The sequence below is a fragment of the Coloeus monedula genome, assembly GCF_965178545.1.
Source record: "Coloeus monedula genome assembly, chromosome: 8".
Taxonomy (NCBI): Eukaryota; Metazoa; Chordata; class Aves; order Passeriformes; family Corvidae; genus Coloeus; species Coloeus monedula.
In genome coordinates, this window is record NC_138788.1 from 91930 (window position 1) to 111706 (window position 19777).

At 46.8% G+C, this 19777-nt stretch overlaps 1 protein-coding gene across 3 annotated transcripts in view; it reads left to right on the forward strand.

The window, feature by feature from the left end:
* Window positions 1-18570, forward strand: part of P4HA1 (prolyl 4-hydroxylase subunit alpha 1) — a 28769-nt gene extending 10199 nt beyond the window's left edge. Inside the window, exons 6-15 of one of the 3 annotated variants that reach the window (XM_082286120.1) lie at window positions 1177-1416; window positions 2248-2438; window positions 2953-3129; window positions 6945-7015; window positions 11954-12053; window positions 12993-13046; window positions 14217-14282; window positions 14714-14782; window positions 15403-15499; window positions 15961-18570. In XM_082286120.1, the coding sequence (XP_082142246.1) occupies window positions 1177-1416; window positions 2248-2438; window positions 2953-3129; window positions 6945-7015; window positions 11954-12053; window positions 12993-13046; window positions 14217-14282; window positions 14714-14782; window positions 15403-15499; window positions 15961-16031 (1136 nt within the window). In that variant the 3' untranslated portion in view covers window positions 16032-18570. Of the gene's footprint in view, window positions 1-1176; window positions 1417-2247; window positions 2439-2952; window positions 3130-6944; window positions 7016-11953; window positions 12054-12992; window positions 13047-13107; window positions 13166-14216; window positions 14283-14713; window positions 14783-15402; window positions 15500-15960 lie in introns of all 3 variants that reach the window. The other 2 variants (XM_082286121.1, XM_082286122.1) reach the window with 2 other exon arrangements.
* Window positions 18571-19777: the final 1207 nt, after the last annotated feature.

Consider the following 19777-nt stretch of genomic DNA (forward strand, 5'->3'; position numbering starts at 1 on the left):
TGTGTTTTTGCAAGTGCTCATTGTGGTCAGATGCCTAATAAAATTAAGGGTAATTGGCTTTATGTGTTATGATGTATAACCTTGCTTTTGGGTTTGGTTCAAGACCTTCTCAAGGACCTACAGATTCCTTCTAATGCAATGAGCAGCTCGTTGCTGTTTTCTTCAAACAGCACAGAAATACAAGGGGAAGTTTTGCTGCTCTTGAGGCAATGAGCTGTCCAGACTGTGTGCAGTGAGGTGTAATGGCAGAACCTGGAAGGTCTGGAGTAGAAAAGAGAATAGGCTGGGCTCTGGAGAGCTCCAAAGGGATACTTCCCCATGTGGTCACTTGTTTGTGCTCCTTTTCTTCATTTCCAGGGAATTTCTTTTGGTCCAGAATCTCAGCTGCTGCCAAATCTTTGTGTCCTTTGAGAGTTTGCAGATTCAGGCTCAGGAAACTGCAGTTGCTCCCCATCACAGGATGGACACAAGGTGTTTAGTGGGGGAGCAGGAACGGACAGCAGAACAGCTGCCCTGTTTGACAACTGCAGAGCTGCTGTTAGAAACTCAGAATGGATTAAGATGTAATTTTAGCTGTAACACTGGCAGGTCCTGTTTCCCTTTTACAAGATTAAATTCGGTTTTTCATAGGGCCTGTATTTCCAGAGGCAAAACCAGGAATCTGTAATTTGCCTACTAGTGCTTTAATCTTTTAGAGGTCACTTAAAATGTTTCTAAAAATGACTGACTTGAAAAAAAATCTCAAGCAGCTGGGAATTTACTCCCTGATGTTTTCCTCCAAGTTGTCAGTAACAAGTCGTGGTTCAATAACATTTTGAAAGTGATAATGTGATGTCCTTGAAAACAGTGTTCTGAAACTTCAAATTTGGCTTATTTTTGCTCTTGCTCTAAGTGGTTGGGGTTTTGAGGAAGGAAGCTTTGTTTGATTTGATTTTTCACTAGTGGTAGAGACATTTTGCTGTTTGCTGCTATTCTGGCAATGGAAAGCTGCATCTGAGTGCTTGTGTGCCAAGGATTTACAGGCTTTAGAGACTTCAACAAATAGCTACTGCAGAAGGGAGCTGTGGGAGAACAGAAATAAAACCCTGCTGTGAGGAATGAGAAATAACTCAAATGTTTCTCGGAGGACAGGTCTGGAACCCCGTGTAATCTGTTTGTTTTGTTTTAAATACCCAGGTGTGAAGCACAAATCCTTTCTAACAGCTGAAGATTGCTTTGAGCTGGGGAAGATTGCCTACACGGAGGCTGACTACTACCACACGGAGCTGTGGATGGAGCAAGCCCTGAAGCAGCTGGATGAGGGAGAAGTGTCCTCTGCAGACAAAGTCTACATCCTGGACTACCTGAGCTACGCTGTGTACCAGCAGGGGGACCTGGGCAAGGCCATGGCCCTCACCAGGCGCCTCCTGGAGCTGGGTATGGGGACAGGGACACAGCTCTGTGTGCGTTTGTCCTGGGGAGTGCAGGCTGGCCCAGACTCTGACTTGTATGTGCATTTGTAAAGTGCATTTTTACTTTTTTAGATGGGGATTTGCTCCTTTCTGCTGAAGGGTCTTTGCCTCCTGACACTGTTGGCTTCTATCCCCTTACCTGAGCCACTGCTGCCTGAAATCTGGTTCTCTCCCTACCTTTTACTTTCCTGTGTTGAGATTACTTCCCCTTAGGTAGAGGCAAAACCAAAATTAATGAAATTGAAACTAAATTGGTGATACTGAAATCTCTGCAGATGATTTAAATACGAATTCAGCATGCTGAAGATGAAACACATGTAAAAACAAGAAATACAGAATACAAGACAGTGAGATAAGAGTCTGTTTCATGAAAAATGAAAGTATTTCTTCTTCTGTAAATAATACTCTGCTGATTGACCGTGTAATGGATGCTCTGAGAAGCTCAGAACTAACCCAAACATAGCCATAGCTACAGAGACCCATTTATTAAAGAACTGAAGCTAATTCTGTAAGTTAAAAAGCTTTGTCACCAGAAATCTTAAATCCCACCAGGGAATTCTCAGGTTTACAGCCAGTCATGCTGTCCCAGCTCTCTCCCTTGTCTCTCCCTCTCTAGTGAGATGGGCTGGAATGGCCAAACCCTTTTCCTTACTGCTGGGACCCCCGTGTGCAGTGAGGGCTTGAGAAGCAGTCCTGTGCATCTGTTTCCTTTTGCTTGCTGTAAATAACCACGTCTGGAGGATTCCTCACGGGCTGGAAACCTGCCAGTGATCCCCGTCTGTTTCTGTGTCAACAGATCCTGAACATCAAAGAGCAAACGGGAACATGAAATACTTTGAATACATCATGGCTAAAGAGAAAGAGGCAAATAAGTCCAGCACAGATTCAGAAGACCAGCAGGAGAAGGAAACTGAGGTTAAGAAAAAGGATTACCTGCCTGAGAGAAGGAAGTACGAAATGCTGTGCCGTGGGGAGGGGCTCAAAATGGTAAAGTGGAGTAGATTGTTCTCAAATGTTTGAAACCAAACAATGTCAGGAATTTGTGTGTGGTGTGCAAGCAAGGAAGTTGTTAGAGCAGCTGGATGAGTGTGCAGAGCTGAGGATCATGAATTGGATTTCTTCCCCGTTTCAGTCTGTCCAGTAGACAGAAAGTAACGCTGCCCCAGGCACTGCTGGCTGTCTTGGGTGTGCTCCATCAGTGTCATTAATTGAATGAGGAGGCTGGAAGTCTGGGGTTACATGCAGAATTAAATAAGGGTGGGTTTTTCAGCAATAAAATTATTTTAGTAGGGTTGTGTAAAGTAATGCTTGTTGAAGTATTGCACAGTAACATTAATGTGCAGCCAGTACTGGCTTCTCAAACTGAAATAATCTCTTTAACCTGTCCCAAAACAAGGCGGGGAGAGGGAATTGTTTGTGTGTCTGGGACATGTTCTGTTCCCTGGAGATATCAATGTCCCCTGGAGTTCTCTGACTCCCTCTTGCTCTGCCTCCCTTCCAGACTCCCCGGAGACAAAAGAGGCTCTTCTGCCGCTACTACGACGGGAACAGGAATCCCAGGTACATCCTGGGCCCTGTCAAGCAGGAGGATGAGTGGGACAAGCCTCGGATCGTTCGCTTCCTGGACATCATCTCGGACGAGGAGATCGAGACCGTGAAGGAGCTCGCCAAGCCCAGGGTAAATGCCTTCCGCTTCCGTGCCTTTGGAGCCCTGACCTCCACGAGTGCGCGGTGTGAGCGCGCGGCCGGCTCCGCGGGCACGCAGTGTGTGTGCGCTGCGCTCGCACCCCGCGTGCCTCACCCTGCAGCTCTGGGTGCCTCCCTTTGAAGGAGCCTGGGGACAGCTGGGAATTCTCTGTGACGACTGGAGCCAGGTCACAGCAGTGCAGGATTGTCAGACTCTTCCAGCAGATACAATTTCAGCTGGATCAGATGAGGAGGAGAACGTTCTCCAACAGAGAACAAACATAAAGCAGTGAGGGTGTACTGGAGCATTCCTGAATTTTCTTTGGTTTTCTGGCTTTTGTTTTTTCCTTTTTAAGTCTGGAAGGGAAAGGCAGCCATTCCTATGGTCCTGGAATGCCACCTTATTGTACAGACAAGAAAGAATGGTTGCATTCTCCATTTTGGCATAAGACTGCCTTCTGTCTCCCAGGCTTGGAAGCTGCCTGCAGACAAAAGAGCTTTAAGAGGGCAGGACTTAGGTGGTGGGTTTTGCCTTCTTATTGACGATGGTGGCTCATCGACGCTGTTTCAGACACTGGATGCAAAGGTTCCTGTTTTTCAGTGAGGAATAATCCAGGGCAGCTCTGCTGTCTGAGAAAACAGGAGTGTCCGAGGCAAACAGCAAACTGATGGGAGTTGCCTTCTGTATCCAGTTGGTGCAACCCTGCATCCACAAATATACATTGAAGATGTAGTTAGTTATATTAATTTATTTTTCCATCAATTATCTGTGACTTCTAAAATAAGACTTAAACTCATAGAAAGGTAATTTTCCTGCTTTTTTCCTTTTGGCCTAAATGGGTTTTTGTCCAGAATGAGCTGAGCAGATGGAGATTAGGGGAATAAGAGCATTCAGTGCAGGAGAAACTGTTGCCTTGGCCTGCTGTGAGGTAGAGCAGCTGTGGTGGTACATGGGCAGCTGGGGGGTGAGGCTGTCCTTGGCCACTGCACCATCTGCTAGGGAGCCTGAAGGTGATTTTAAAGCTCCCTGAAGCCTGATGTGCTGGACATTGGGAAGAATTTCTTCACTGAAAAGTTTGTCAGGCCTTGGCAGGGGCTGCCCACAGAGGTGGCAGGGTCCCCGTCCCTGGAGGTGTCCAGGGAATGACTGGACGTGGCACTCAGTGCTCTGGGCTGGGGACAAGGTGGGGATGGACCAGAGGCTGGACTTGATTATCTTGGGGGTCTTTTCCAACCTCAGTGATTCAGTGATTCTGTTCTGTGGTTTCTGAGGCACGTTCTGAACTGCAAGCAGAAAGTATAAATTTTTCCCTTCACGTACCTGTGAGGCATCTCCTCCTGCTCCCCTGCCAGGCAGCTTTGCTGCAGGGCTGAAAATCAGAGCCCCTGTTGCTGGTCTGTAGGTGTTGGAGCCCCTTTGCTCCTTCGTGATGCATTCCACACCCATGGAATGTGACCAGACCACTACTTTACAGAGTAGGAAACTGTAAATGTGGGACTGTAAGCTCTGAACTTGCTGAGGTCGTTGTTTTCCTGTCAAACATTCGGCTCGTGGCAAAGACTTGGAGACCTTTAATGCAGGAGCATCTGTATGCAGTTACTGTTCCCCATATTCCCTGTGGCTGAGGCCTTGCACGGCTCAGCAGCAAAATGGTTGTGTTCTTGGAGACTGAAAGGTCATCTCCTCCTTCCTGATGCTCGGGATGCTGCCATCCTCTGGGAAGAGACAGTCCTGGCTGATCTGTGCCCAGCCTTCTGCTGTGCTGGCAGCACGAAGCCTCATTATTCAGCTCTGGAGTCTCACTGGAATTGTAGTTTGTGCCTTGGTTTTTTATGTGTCTGCATGGGAGGAGAGGAGAGGCAGCATACTGGGAGCTCCCAGTATCTTTTCTTGTCAGGAGGTATGGAGAGGCCTTGATTTGTTAAGTTTATTCTAACAGTAAAGAAATGCTTCTGATTGATTGGGAGTCAGCATGACATTGTGCCTTTTCCAAAATTTGGGCTCTGCACCTCAGTCTTTCCAGTTACGAGTGATGGACAGTGTCTGGTAGTACATGAGCCAAGTTAAAGGGTGATGTGAGGTTCTGAGCTGGAATACTAACACAGATGGGAAGGCATGAAGTAAATGGAGCACAGCAGAGGGAAAGGAAGGCCTTGAGCCAGGAGTTCCCACTCTGTGTAAATGTGACCATGGGTGAAGCAAAAGTTTGTTTGAGCCCAAAGGAGCTTGGTGCTGCTTTTGGTACAGGAAGACCCAAAAAGGAATGGTTCATTCACCTTTGGTTTATGGTGCTGCCTGGATTCAATTTACCTGTCAAACTCCTCATCCAGGGGCAGGACAGTGTAACAAAGCACCTCTTGTCCACGTGCTACACCACTGTGCTGCTCCCAGAACGTTTCATTGCACAAGAAATCAAAGCTGCTGTAGAACTGTTCTCGCTACAGACGTGGAAACAGGACTTGTGGAAAACCTTAAAAAAACCAAACAAGAGACCTTTCTTTTAGTAAAACTGGAGCCTCCCCCTCATTCCCCATGGCCCCCCACCCCTCCATGGCAGACAGACCACGGCAGCGGTGCCGGGGCGGTGGCGGTGGTGGCTCGGGGGCGTTGTCCCCCTCCCCAGGCTTCTGAATGGTCGGATTGCTGGGATGCAGATTGTGCTTGTAATGCAACTTCTGATGGTTCGCTTCACAGCTGAGGCGAGCCACCATTTCAAACCCCATAACGGGAGCCTTGGAGACGGCACATTACAGAATTAGCAAAAGGTAAGAGAGCTCCATGCCAGAGGTTTTGGGCCTGTAATGAGTGTGGACATCCTGCTCATTATGGGGAAACGAGGTGGGCTGAAGAGACAGCTGTGTAGTCCACCATGTGATTCCCTGAGATCTGTAACAGGCTGTTACTGCTGAGTTCCTCAGTCTTTTCCTTCAGCTGGAAGTTCTGGGGGCGTGTTTTGATTTGTTCTTTCCTTTTCGGTTGCCTTCTCAGTGTGTGTTTTTTCAAGCAAGTCTCTGCAGTCAGTGTGAGAAATACAAGATGCTACAAAACCTTCAGTAAAATCTGGTTTTGTTTTTAATCTAGATATTCCTTTCCTCTTGCTCTTCTCACAACCAAGAATTGTCCTCCCTTTCTTTGGAAAATGTAGCAGACCTCGAAGTGCCTTTTTGGGTGTAAGAGATGCTTCAGGTCCTTGCTGTGCACACAAACACACATCTCCTTGTCCAGGATAATCCCACACTCCCAGCTGGGCTCCTTTACCTCCTGCTTGACACAAATCTGGCAGAACACAGGCTCATTTCCACCGGGCTCCTGGTTCTTTTCAGCTTGTCTGTTAAGTACTACAAGTGCTGAATTTAGCCAGTGCTTTCCAAAATTGGCTGGATCTGAAAGAAACCACCTGCCCCTGCCTGCCCTCCCCTGGTTTTAGCCACGGTAATTAAAGGTTTGCTGCACAGGCCTTCAGCACTGAGCCAAAATTCTGGGAGGAGTTAAACTTCTGGGTGAGGAGGAATTGTCTGGGAAACTCAGCATCATAAATTACTTGCAGAAAGTTCTTGATTTTTAAACCAAAAAAACAAAAAGGAAAAATAGTAAAGGGAGGAAAAAAGTGAAAGGACAATCTAACCAAATTATTCCAACCAATTTGTTGTGATTTGGACATGGCAGCTGCAGCTTGTGTTGCCCTTCCAACCATTGCTAATTTGCGAGCATCGCATCCGGACCAATCGGAACCCTTTCAAACACCTGGGGCTTGGCCAAAAAGCAGCCTGCGAGGTGGGTAAGCCTTGTCCTTTCTCTTTTTGTAGCTGAGCCGTGCTACTGTTCATGACCCTGAGACTGGGAAACTGACCACAGCACATTACAGAGTCTCTAAGAGGTAAGGGGAAGGGATTCCTTGTCTGAGGAAGTGTGTCCTGGGGCCGTGCTGCTTCAGCGCTAAACGCGGGCAGGGATTTTGTGTAACTTCTCTTATTCTTCAGCCTTTCTTCCGAAGAGAGTGGGCTAAAGCAAGCTGAGCTGTCGCATAACAAAGCACGTGGTCTGCTGAAGTAGGGATTCCTTGTCAGGGGTGGCATTCCGAGGTGGAAGTGCCCTCTCTGGCTGAGCATGGCTTGTGCGCTGGGACTAACGTACTAAACGTGGGTGTGGGGCTCTGCTGGCGCCCGGGGCAATGGGGCACCTGCCTGGCTCACCTCTGCTCCTAAACTTCTGTATCCACACCTGCTCAGAGCTAGGAGCTGCTGTAATTCCTGGGAGCACTGCACATTAAAGCTAGGCGATGATTTTAAGGGATTTCCTTGTTGAAATGATGGAACGTAGCTGCTGCTTGAATAGAAACCCAGAGTTCTTTCAGCTGCTTTGAACAAACCCCTGAACTTAGAATGGCCCAGAGCTGAAGGGCCTTAGCTGTGAATTTCTTCAGAGAGGTAAAAGTGCTTCCAAATACGGGATCACAGGGAGGTGATTGATTCAGGAATGATGATAAGTCTCAGGAAAACTGGAAAACCACTGGAGCTGAGGGCCTTAAGGCCACTCTAGTGGCAAGTTGAAAGCATTTATTTTTATGCCTCGCACCTTTGCAGCACGTGGGTCTGTGTGCTCATTGGCACATGCAGGTGGTGGGAATCCTTTGGGAGTTGTCTGGGAAGCTCTTACATGTTTGCTCCTTAAAACTGCCCCCACGGAGCGACTTCAGGAACGTTCATCTTCTTGTTGGACATGCATTGCATTTCATTTTTATTTCTTGTTTTTAATGTTCGGGTCTGTCCATGTCTTACCTATCTTGGTTATTTGTCACTGTGTATTTCATTTATGCACTTGTGGGGTTTGTCCTCTGTGCCAGACAGCTCTGGGGTATTTACTGAGGAAACTCCTTCATCCATTTGGATCCCCTCATGTCAAACTTGATGTGCTAATGATGGGAATTGCAGAAGGTGACCAGATTACTGATGGAAATTGGGATGCATAATTGGTGCCTATTTAAATAGATGAGGCTTAGTGAAGGAACTTTTTATTTAGAGTTGCGATTTTTCATTAGTAGGAAGTGTTATTCCCTGAGGTGTTGCAGATGCCACAGTCAGAAAAAATAGCACAAGGCACTACCCAGCATTAAAGGCCAATTAAAAACCCAGGACAGAGCCTGGGGAATAGGACCTTTAAATTCTTACTAAGGTTTGGTGCTCAAAAATGTGGCACTGTGGGGCTTCCTTCCAATGTACCCAAGGAACTCTCAGAAGTAAATAGTATTTTACTGAACTAAGTTTTTTAATTCAGTATCTCACTGGAAACTGGAATTAAAATTGTAGAGAAACATGCAAGAAGTAGGGAACACCATTTTTTGAGGGTAGGAACAGCCTGGAGGGTAGAGAGGGACTGCCCTTCTCCTGCTTCCCCATGCCTTTGCTTTCATCCATGTGCAGATTTGCAGGATGGTTATGGACTTTCCAAGAGAACATGACACCTAAATCTGGAGTAGGAGGCAGAAGCCACCCCCACCAGCCTGATTTAGAGGGCGTGTGCTGTTCATGCTGCTCTCCTGCACTTCCAGAGACATCTTTCCCTTGGAGCTGCTTGAGCTGGTTTGGGTTTTGGTGAATCATTGCTCCTGAAAACCAAAAAATGCTCACTTTATTTTTTTTAATAGATGACTGCTTTCCCCCTCCAAACATTCCTTCCCAGCACATGCCCTCCTAAATTACAGCATTCCTGTCTCTGAGAGAGCTACTGTTCCCTTGGTGGGACGTGGCAGCTCTGTGAAGGGGGGCACCTTGCCAGCACCACCGAGCCGTGTGTGCAGCACCAGGATAAACCCACCCACTCACACACTGCTTTTAAAGATAAAAACTGCCTTTTCCCCTTCTCTCTGCTCCCAGCAGGCAGCCAGAGCTTGCAGCACGTAATGTTAAAAGTTTCCACTTCAGAAATACCAGGCTGGGCTTTTACTCGCTCCCTGTTGTGTCTCTGCTGGTACTTTTCTGCACACCACGTGTGGCTTAGAAGGCTTTTAAACATAAATGCCAGTATTTTGTGGCCAGTGACTTACAGAAGTAGTGTTGGGTTGTAATGTCTGCTCCTAGACTGACCAGAGCAGCTGAGGAGATGAGATTTTGGGGGGATGTGCCCTTGTGTGTTCTGTAGCTCCAGAGAATTGTCTGTTTTTTCCTTAATGTACTGCTTGGTCTATTTCTGTGTAGAAGCATTGTGCCATTAAAAATTGCTAAGGTGCCCCATGCAGAATTATAAGAGGGAGGAATATGGGACATTTGGTGGCTGCCCCATCCCTGGAAGTGGCCAAGGCTTGGAGCAACCTGGTCTAGTGGAAGGTGTCTCTGCCCATGGCAGGGGGTGGAATGGGATGAGCTTTCAGGTCCCTTCCAACCAAGTCATTTCTCGATTCCATGAGTCGATGTGATTATTCCTGTCCATTTGTAATGCATACAAAAGTTGTTAAAAGCCCCCCTGGTGTGAATTCAGCACGCTAATGGAAGCATTCTGGTTTTTGTAACAGCTCAGGGATGGCTCTTTACAAAGCCAAGTGGGTCAGCAAAACCCCAAACTTGTGTGGTCAGGGAAGTGGCGGCTTGTGTGGTGGTCACTAACGAAATACCAAATCCTGCGGTAACTCAGTGCAATCTTGAGCTGCTCTGCCTGGGCTCCCCAGGAGTTGTCCCTTTTTGTTAGGGCCCATCATGGACTCGGAGGTGGCAGCTGGTCAAAGATACGACAGAATGCAATGAACCTGTCAAATTCAGTGTCTCATCTGACAGATGGTCATGGAAAAGCAGAGCTGTGTGCAGTTACTGGACCGGGAATTATGTAAATATCAAAAGAAAACGGGTTGCTGAGCATGCTTAAGGCTGTTAATGCTGCACCTCCTGCACCACTGGTCAGGGAGTGTCTTTCTTTGATAGACAAGGGCAGGAGAAAAGCCAACTTTGTGTGAAGAAACTGTTTTGTAGGAGGCACTTCTATCAGCGAGGGACCAAGCTGAGGCAGCACCGGAGGAGGGAATGTGGGACAGCTGGAATACTCTGTGAGCAGGCAAGGCCATGGATGCAGGTTTCATAACACCTTCAGGGTTAAATCCCCCTGTAGGCCTCCCTGTGGTTTTGCTCAGCACCCAGCAGACAGGCTGGCACTTGGAATATGGTTTCAATTCCCTGTTCCTCCACCTTTCATAGACTTTCTTTGTATGCTGAGGCAGTTAATTTTATTTTTAAAATACATACAGTACTCCCCTTCCTGAAAGGCTGCAGTTTTCTCCTGGTGAAGCATTCATTGCCACTCTAAATAACCAACACAGCAAGAATGCTTGGGTTTTCCTTTCTTTGGGTTTTTTTCCTTTAAGCCTTTATTAACAGACTGGGCAGAAGCAGAGAGAGCCTACACTCTGAAGCTGGTAGGTGTGTCAGGGTTTTTCTTGTGCCTTAAATGTGAGGTTAGGGCTGCTTGTGAGCATTACCTGGTCACCATGGCTGTGTAGCATGGCTGCTTTTTGGGGTTTTTGTTTGGTAAATGCTTCATATCCATGTCTTTGCATTCTTCTGCCACCTGAAATCAAAGCAGGTTGTGTTGTAACACCTCCTCGTACTAACAGCGTTCAGCAGTGGATGGGTCTGTGCATGTCTGTCTTGAGAAATGTGATTTCTTTTATCATCTTATAGTTCATTTGTCATTGAGAAAATGCTCGTAGAGATTCTGTAACCTGTGTCAGTGCCTTGTGTCATGTGTCAGGCTGCTGTTCCTCCCAGGCAAAGTCTTCGGGGATTTATGGGTTTTTTAAATACAAATTAAAGAAAACTTTAATTTAGTGTAGATGTAAAGGTTGATTTGAGTAAAAATACTGGGATGCTGCAACTGATAGTTTCCAGCTGGGCTCTGGGCACAGAGATTTCTGTCCAGCAGGAAGCACTGCTGAGCCTAAAAGCTGAATCAGCTGCTAGAAAAAAAAAAGGTAGAAATAGCTGTCTCTGTTTTCCTGCCAAAAAAACAAAATGGGGGAAAATGAGCCCCAAATCATCAGTATTATCACCCATATTAGTGCAGTGGTTGGCATGGGATGAGTAAAACAGCAAGAGAAACAGGCATCAGGTGAGCAGGTGTTGAAAAACTCTAATACACAGTAGGAGGCAAACATTTTGAAAGATGCCCTTGAAACTGAGGCTGACCTTCCACATTTATATTTTTTTTAAAAAGGGGTTAGTTTGGGGTTTTCCCCCCCTTAAAAATCACTGTGTACCTGAAGCATGTGCTAAATACCAGATTTGTAATAGGCTGTTCTGGTAGAAATTGTTCAATTTAATGCATTATTTAATTGTTTTCAGAGTGATTTTTAGTAGCATTGCAGGGCTAAGTGATGAGAAAGGGCAGCTCAGAGTGCTGGCCTGGAAGTGTGTGACATTTCGGGGAGCTGAGTTACAGCTACACAGACAAATACAGCAACCCACCCTCCCAAATCTTGCTTCAAAACACATCGCCCCTGGGGGCTGCATTGGCTGGTGGGAGTGGGGTAAGAGCAGAACTGTGCATGCCTAGTTTAAAAAAGAGCCTGAAGCACTGTTGGGAACATTTCCTTCAGCCCAGTGTGGGAATGCAGGCCCTTGGTTAGGGAGCTCCCTTAAACCAGTGCTGGAATTGGTCTTTCTAGAAAACACCTTCATTGAATTCAGGGCTTTGTAATGCCCTAGAAGCACTTCTGGTCATGCTACCAAATTCTTGACAAGTCCTAAGAACTAATCTGACATTCCAAGTAACTCCAAGTGTTGCTGCCGTGCCGCCTGTTGCTGTCCCGTGTCACTAACTGTCCCCCCCTCAGCGCGTGGCTGTCGGGGTACGAGAGCCCGGTGGTGTCCCGGATCAACACCAGGATCCAGGACCTGACAGGGCTGGATGTCTCCACAGCAGAGGAGCTGCAGGTGAGTGTCAGGGTGGGTTTGGTGCTCGATGGCAGTCAGCATTTCACTGTGGATGGATGGCTTGTGCTTGCTCAGGGCGGGTGGCCACAAAAACTCACTTATTTACAGAGAGGAGGAAACAAAGCTGTCTTTGCAGAGCAGCTGTTCAGTGTGAAATGGCTTTTTGGGGCTGAAAGGAAACAGTGATAACTGAAACTCTGGCTGTGTAATTCCTTTTCATTTAGACAAACTGAGTTTCATGGCTGCAGGGTCAAACTTTGCTGCTGTTGGAGACAGTTAAAAGTTTAGCTTGACTTGTACTCAAGGAAGGCCACCAGTGTGCCTGCGGTCCCTGGGGTGTGGGAAACACTGGCTGTATGTGTAACTTGAGCAAATTGTAACTTAGAAGTGCTTTTGTTTATTTGCTTGAGGCCTTTAAATGAGCAGCTGCTTCCCTGACTGTGAGCAGAGCCTGAGTACCTGGGAAGCAGGACACCCACAAAGTGGTTCTGAAACCTGCTCTGCTCCTTGCCCCTCTGTCAAGGTTCCTGGTGATAAAATGGCCATGGAGCTGGTTAAAAAATGAGGTTATTTTTTTATAACCAATTGGCAAGAAGGACAGGTGACCCTCTCTATTGACACATTTAAATTTAGGTCAAAAAGTGGTTTAAATTTGATGATGTAAAAGCACCGTGACACGTTTTGAAGAGAACAGAGGCTGAAAAGTTTTCTGTAGAAGAAAAATGCTTTTCTAGCCTGGGAAGCACCAGGTTCCTTCCATGGAGCACGCTGCATCCTGCAGTGCCAGTCTTGGATGTGCTCTTGTAGCTGACAGAGGCTTGACATTTCCTGGGACTTGGTGTTTAAACTTCATCTGTGCAAAAGGCTGTAGCTGGCAGTCGAACTCTTGCCTGGATAAATACTGATTTACTAGATCCTGTGCTTCTCCTTCCACTGTAGGTAGCCAACTACGGCGTAGGAGGCCAGTATGAGCCTCATTTTGATTTTGGAAGGGTAAGTCCTGTTTTGTCTTCACCTCTTTCTTCTTCACAAGCGCTGTGTTTCTCTTTTTCAGGTGGCAAATTATGGAGTGGGAGGACAGTATGAGCCCCACTTTGACTTTGCACGGGCAAGTAAAGAGCTGGAGGAGAGCTAGACCTGGTGAAGCCTGGCCTTCTGGGCTGGGGCACACTCTCTGTTCTTCAACGTGCATTAAATTTTGTAGCTCTTCCACTTTCCTAATCCATGTCCGTGGAGAAAGCCCTCTAAACCACCAGCTGAACCTGTGGAGGTTGTTACCTGTAAGATGAGTGCCAGCAGACTCCTGACAACTGGAAAAAGTCTTATTTCACTCTCCTTAAGTTTTTAATTGGATTGAAGTTGTCCACCTGTTTTATTCCAGTTTAAATTGCAGACTGCTGAAATTCAGTTGGTTATTTACTGGGCATAATTCTGTGTGGTTTAACTCCTTCAGATTAACCTTAATTTTGCCAATCCCAGCCACCAACTCTGAATCAGGATCTCTGCTCTGTAAGCAGGTGCTCCAAGGCATTGCAACTGAGTAACAGGTTTTGTTTGGAAGCCCTGGGGTTGTTTCCTGGAGTAACAATTGCTGGAATTTCAGTGCACACAAATTGTGGCCCAGGGGGTGGGTTTAAAAACAGAGGTGTGACAGAAGTTGGTGTCAAAACTCATCAAAATGGAGGTTCATTCTTGTAAGCCAAGTGCTAAACACGTCTTAGTTGCCTGGTTTGTCACTGAGGCTTCCTCCCTGCTTCCCAGCTGGAATCCAAAGTGGAGTGTGGCAGGGAGGTGTCCCAGCTGCCCCTGGGACTGAGAGCTGCCCTGGCTGCTGCCAAGGACAAGGGGGGATGAGTGTAATTAAATAATTCAGTTTGCTGTGAAGAGGATTTATAGACTCGGCCTCAGACAGCACAGTTGTTCTTACCCATTAGAAATCTGGGCTTAATGCCCGCCCTCCCTGACAGAATTTCAAAGTGCCTGGTTTATTTAAATTAATAGATTCACTCCTATTGCATTCCTCCCCTCCTTCCAAATCAGGGGGTTGGATTAATTCTTCTGCACGAGTCTGTTGTGTGCTGCTGGCTCAGCAGCTGTGTGTCACTGGCTGCTCTCAGCAACCAGAAAGAAATGCTGATGGAATCTGCCTGCTTTTGTTCACAGAAAGATGAGCCAGATGCTTTTAAGGAATTGGGAACAGGCAACAGAATTGCTACTTGGTTGTTTTATGTAAGTGATACATTTCTGCCATCTGTCACTGCGTATTCTGTACCACTGAATGATTTAATTCTGCTTTTTTTTTCATTCTTTTTTACTGAAGGGACTTGCAAGTGAAGCAGCCACTAACTTTGGGGTAATACACAGGGGGGGTCTTCTTACCCAGACTTTGTGGTTCTTCCATGTGTCTTAAGGAGGATTTTTCCCCCAAATTTGAGCATTAGCTGAAATTATTTGCCTGCCTGTTTATTTTTGTATCTGCATCAGAATTTACAGCATGTTCACTGCCTTAACACTCAAGTGGGAGGGACAAGGCTGGGACTGCACTGGGAACAGAGCAGGTTTGGCCTTTTTAAGGGGTTTACGTCGAAATTAAACTTCACTTTTACTAAAAAGTGAGATTTTATCAGCCTGAACTCACCTGTGCTTCCCCACCTGTTCAGATGAGCGATGTGTCAGCAGGGGGAGCCACGGTCTTCCCTGAAGTGGGAGCCAGCGTTTGGCCAAAAAAGGTGAGCAGGATTTATCCAGCAGATAAAACCACTCCTCCCCACCTACTCAAACATAACAGGCACCAAACAGAGCTTTAAAGTGAACCTTTAAAATAACTGTAAGCACCTCTGTGCTGTCATACCAGTGCTGTGATTTTCCTTAAGTGCAGCAACTGGAGCTGTGCTGGTGATTCCAAGGGCCCTGACATTCCATGTGTTGATACTGCAAAACATTTAAATGCTTCAAAACACATCTTGAAAATACTCAGATCTATCAGTTGATTAGTCTTGAGGCATCTCTAGGAGATTCTCCTGTCAGTTTTTTCCATCAAGCAAGGTTTGTCTTTGCTGGCCTGCTGCTCGTCTTTAGTAAATAATCTCGGCTTTCTTTAACTGGTCAGGAGTTGAATGAAAGTGGCTTAGGATTTAAAAAAAAATTAAGAGCCAAGTCTATAGACATACAATAAGTCAAAGGAGACTTATTCCTAAGGAAGCAAATGCTAGAATATGGAAAAGAGCCTTCAGTTCCAAAGGAGAATCTGAAACACAAATGCAGCCACCTTTGCCTTACCCTTCAGTGAGCTGGTGTGAAAGTGTGTGTTGTACAGAGCAAAGGGCTGAGTGTTCCCTGCCCTCCCCAGGGAACAGCTGTCTTCTGGTACAACCTCTTCCCCAGTGGAGAAGGCGATTACAGCACGCGGCACGCGGCCTGCCCGGTGCTAGTGGGAAATAAATGGGGTGAGTACCTGCCTCCGACCCGAGTCTGCCCTGTGCTGGGGGGTGGCTTGGCTTTCTTTTTCCTCTAGACTTCAGAAATTAAGTTCTTTGTAAAGAAATCTATTTAATTTACTTTATCTACCTCATATCTCTCTGTATGTTAAATATATTCCATTCATTACATGTATAAAGTAAATGTAATATTGTATCTACTTTAAGAATCTTCGTAGCTTTGCAGCCATACTGGAAGGTTTTTTGTTGCTTTGTTGGTTTTTTTATTAGACCAACTTCACGCATTAGTGCACAGCAGTGGGGTTGGAATGAGAAAGTCTTTTAAGGCCCCTTCCAACCCCAGTTCTGTGATTAAAAACCATCAGAAAATTAAGATAATCCTGTGCTTAACCAAAAGCTGGCCTAGAGCATATTTAGGTTCAGTAGAGGAGGAGCGTCAGCAGTGACCCGGTACCTTTGTGTCTTTGCAGTATCCAATAAATGGCTCCACGAGCGGGGACAGGAATTCCGACGGCCGTGCACGTTATCGGAGCTGGAATGACGCAGCCTGGCCTCCAGAGTACTCAGTGTGTGTGAAATGCACACAGCTGGCAGTTTACAACTGACTAACAAACACTCCACTACAGGTCCATCCCCACCCACGCCGCTGTGTCAGCTGTGGACAGGACAAACGTGCTTTTAGTTCCCTCCAAATCCCCCCCAGGTCTTATCGACAGAAAATACTGAGGCTGACGAGTGTTACTGGAAAAAAAAAAAGGACAAAATACAGACGAGGGCCACAACTTACAGTGGTGTTGTGTGTGGTGTTCCTGTCACCATCATCCCTCTGAGCAGTGTGGGCAGCCAGGGGTTGTCCGGAGTCCTCCTCACCCCTGCCAGGCTTAGGGCAGGATGATTCCCTGGGAGGGCTCCTTTCTAAGGAATGCTGAATTAAACCCATTCCTATTCCTCAATTCCCAGACACTCGACTCTTTGCTCTCCTAGAGTGCCTGACCACTGCAGGCATGTTTTATTTTTTCTCTGGAAAACAGGTTATTACCATGTTTTAGCCTGGTGTTCCACTTCCACAAAAGCCCCACTTCTTAAACTTTTCTTCCTTCACGGCCTCTGTGGAGAATTTGGCTCTTAAGCTTGACCACATGAGCCAGCAGCTCCACAGGCAGAGCCAGGATGCTTCCACAGCGTCAGAGTGGCCTGGGAACACCCACAGCCCATCTTCCCTCCATTTCTGCAATGTTTGTCCACACGAACAAATGCTGCTTTTGTTCTGTCCTGGCAGCCAGCTCTTCCCTCTGCTTCTCAGGCAGTGGGGACGGGGATGTTCCCATCGTCATTAATCAAAATTGTTGTGCCTTAGGACACTAGAATTTCAAATTGGTTCTGAGACTTCAGGTGCTGAGCTAACACAGAGTCCTCACAGAATGCTCCCCACCCCTCGTCCTTCTCCCAGCTCTCAAGGTTTCAGGAGAAACTCTCATCTTATTTATAGTCCTGAACCTTTCTTAGATGCAGGCTCACTTTCCTGAACCCTTTCCTTTCCACAGCAGGATTTTTAGCAGAATATCCCAATATCTCAATAGCATGAGGACAAAAATCAAAGGGTGCTGCACCTGCCTCTACCAAAACAGTTCAGTTTTCTGGATGATGATGATTTTACTGATTTAGGGGTCAAGCCTGAAGTCTTTACCAAGGAAAAATTCCAATTTTGGTTAATTGGATTTTCTGCCTCAATAAAATCTTGGCAATTGAGCCAAAATGTACAAAACCTATTGTTAAACGTGCTAGAAATACCTCTGGAATACTGGGAATGCAGTTTAAGGTACTATAGTTGGAGGAACTGCATACTTTTAGGAGACACTTTAAAAAGTCTTTGCTGGAAAATAGATTGTTAAATTTCTACTGAGCCTGATAGCAGTGGGACCCACAGAACTGCCCATCCCTAGCTCTGCACCTTCCTGAATTTTGCCTGGCTTTTGGCAGCTGGAAAACAAGGTCCATCCATAACTTGAGAACACAAAGTGCACAGTCCTCCCCTCACATCTGTACTGCTCCTTTACCAAGAGCAGGAGCTGATCTAAATAAATTCACCCCAGAATGGGGTTAGCAGAGCTGATCTTTGAGCACTAAATTGTAATAATTAAAAAAACCCCAAACCCCTAACATTTGTGCCTACCTGAGTTTTCTCACTTTTTCATTGGGCTCTGTTCCTCTCCATGGTTCTCTCTTTTCTCTTTCCCCTCTTTTAGTTTGTAAAGGTCCAAAAAGGTAACCATGGCTGCAGGTAACTCCCACCCCCTCCCTGCAAGTACAAGGGTCCTGTGAACAGTGTGGGGCATCCATAAATGCCAGTCCTACCTTGTAAAGGAGCACAAAGCAAAATCCCTGTACTGCCATCAGGAACAGGTGTGGAAAGCATTTGCTCTTGCTGTCCCAACTCTATTCAACAATCACCAAAGGACGAAAAAAAGCCAGAGATGGGGAATTTTGCTCAGCAGTTCCCTCCCTCACCTCAATGCTAGTGAGTATTTCCAGTGTTAAACAGCATCAGTCTCAGGCATTGCTTGGGGAGTACAAATGTTCTGGTGCACGACTTCTTAAAGCAGTGAACCACTCACAGATAATTCTTCAGGAAAGAATTTTCTACTTGTGACAGTAGAAAATTTCACTTGGTTAAAGGGGAAAAAAAAATCCCTCAAAATTAAACCTTGAGTCTGCTGAGGCCTATCAGGAATGTTCCAGGTTATGGCAGTAGGGTTGGCTCTAGATTTTCAAACTGCAGACAATCCCTGTTTCCTCCACTGCAGTGGTGTCCATGCCTCCAACGCTGACTGTGTAAGGGATTACACTGGTGCTGGTGCTTCTGCCTTACCCCATCATTTCTCAAAGGGCTTTTGGATCCCTGGCGTGGCTCCTGTGTGAATCTAGTTTTGTATTAAACATGATTGAAAACTGTCTGGGCTCACAGTGACTGACAACTGAGAAATTGCCTTACTGTTACATTTTTTGTAATAAAATTTTTAATGTTTTAAAAAAAAAGTGAACAGGCTTAAAATAAAAGCCACTGCCAGTAGCAGTGAGAAATCCTCCACATCCAACTCTCCTCGTATGTGGCTGCTATAAATCTGATCACATAAAGTTTTATCACCATTTGTGGAAACCAAGCTCCTCTGTTTCCCTGCACCATCTCAGTGGGCAGGTGCAGGAGCTGCTCCTACCCCAAATTCCTGTTCAACACTAAACTTTGTGTCTCCACTGGGAACACACAGCCCTAAAGGACTGCAAGAGGGGAGGGCAGATCATGCTGGGCTGAAAGCAGGGTCAGCTGCTGAGTGTCCCTTTTCCAGGGGTGACATACCTATTTCCTGAAGCCAGAAGGTCAACCAACCACTGATCCTGGAATGGTTCTAGTGAAGGGAGGAAAGCACCAGAGACTCCAACGGCACAATAAACTCACATGTAGGAAGGTCAGGCTGGCCTCTTCCATAACCAAAACCCACAGCTGCCCGTGGAGCACTTGGCTTGCAGGTAGGGAGCTGCCCCGGGACACTGCTCATGTGGCTCACACATTGGGCAGCTGTGGCATAGCAAATCAGCCTAAAGTGCACCAGCGTTGTTTTGTTTTGGAAAGGTGATTGGGTTCCAGCCCCAGCCACCCTGTGCTGCTGAGCTGCTGCCCTGCCCCTGCCAGGACGGGCCTTGGGGGAAGGGAAGGGCTCTGGATCAGCCCTGGCCTACCGCAACCAGTGACTTCCCACCATCCTACCTGGGTCCCTGGGGCTCTTCTGGCACAGCTGCACCTGGAGCAGGACCATGGGGGGTCACCACCATGGGAGGAACCCAGCAAGGGTAAGGACCACAGCAGCTACAGCTGAAAAGGCAGGATAAGGTCAGAGATAGGGAAAAAGGCCTGTGAATGTCACAGGGCAGGAATAAGATAAAGAGGAAGGAAAGGGTCTGACAGGATCATAGAATCCAGAATAGTTTGGGTTGGAAGGTACTTAAAACTCATCCAGTTCCAGCCCCCTGTCATGGGTAAGGGACACCTTCCACTATCACTCCAAGCCCCATCTAGCCTGGCCTTGGACACTTCAGGGATCCAGGGGCACCCCACCCTCCCAAGGAACAATTCCTTCCCAACATCCCGTCTATCCCTGCCCTCTGGCACTGGGAAGCCATTCCCGTGTCCTGTCATTCCAGACCCTTGTCCAAAGTCCCTCTCCAGCTCTCCTGGAGTCCCTTTAGGCCCTGGAAGGGGCTCTGAGGTCTCCACAGAGTTTTCTCTCTTCT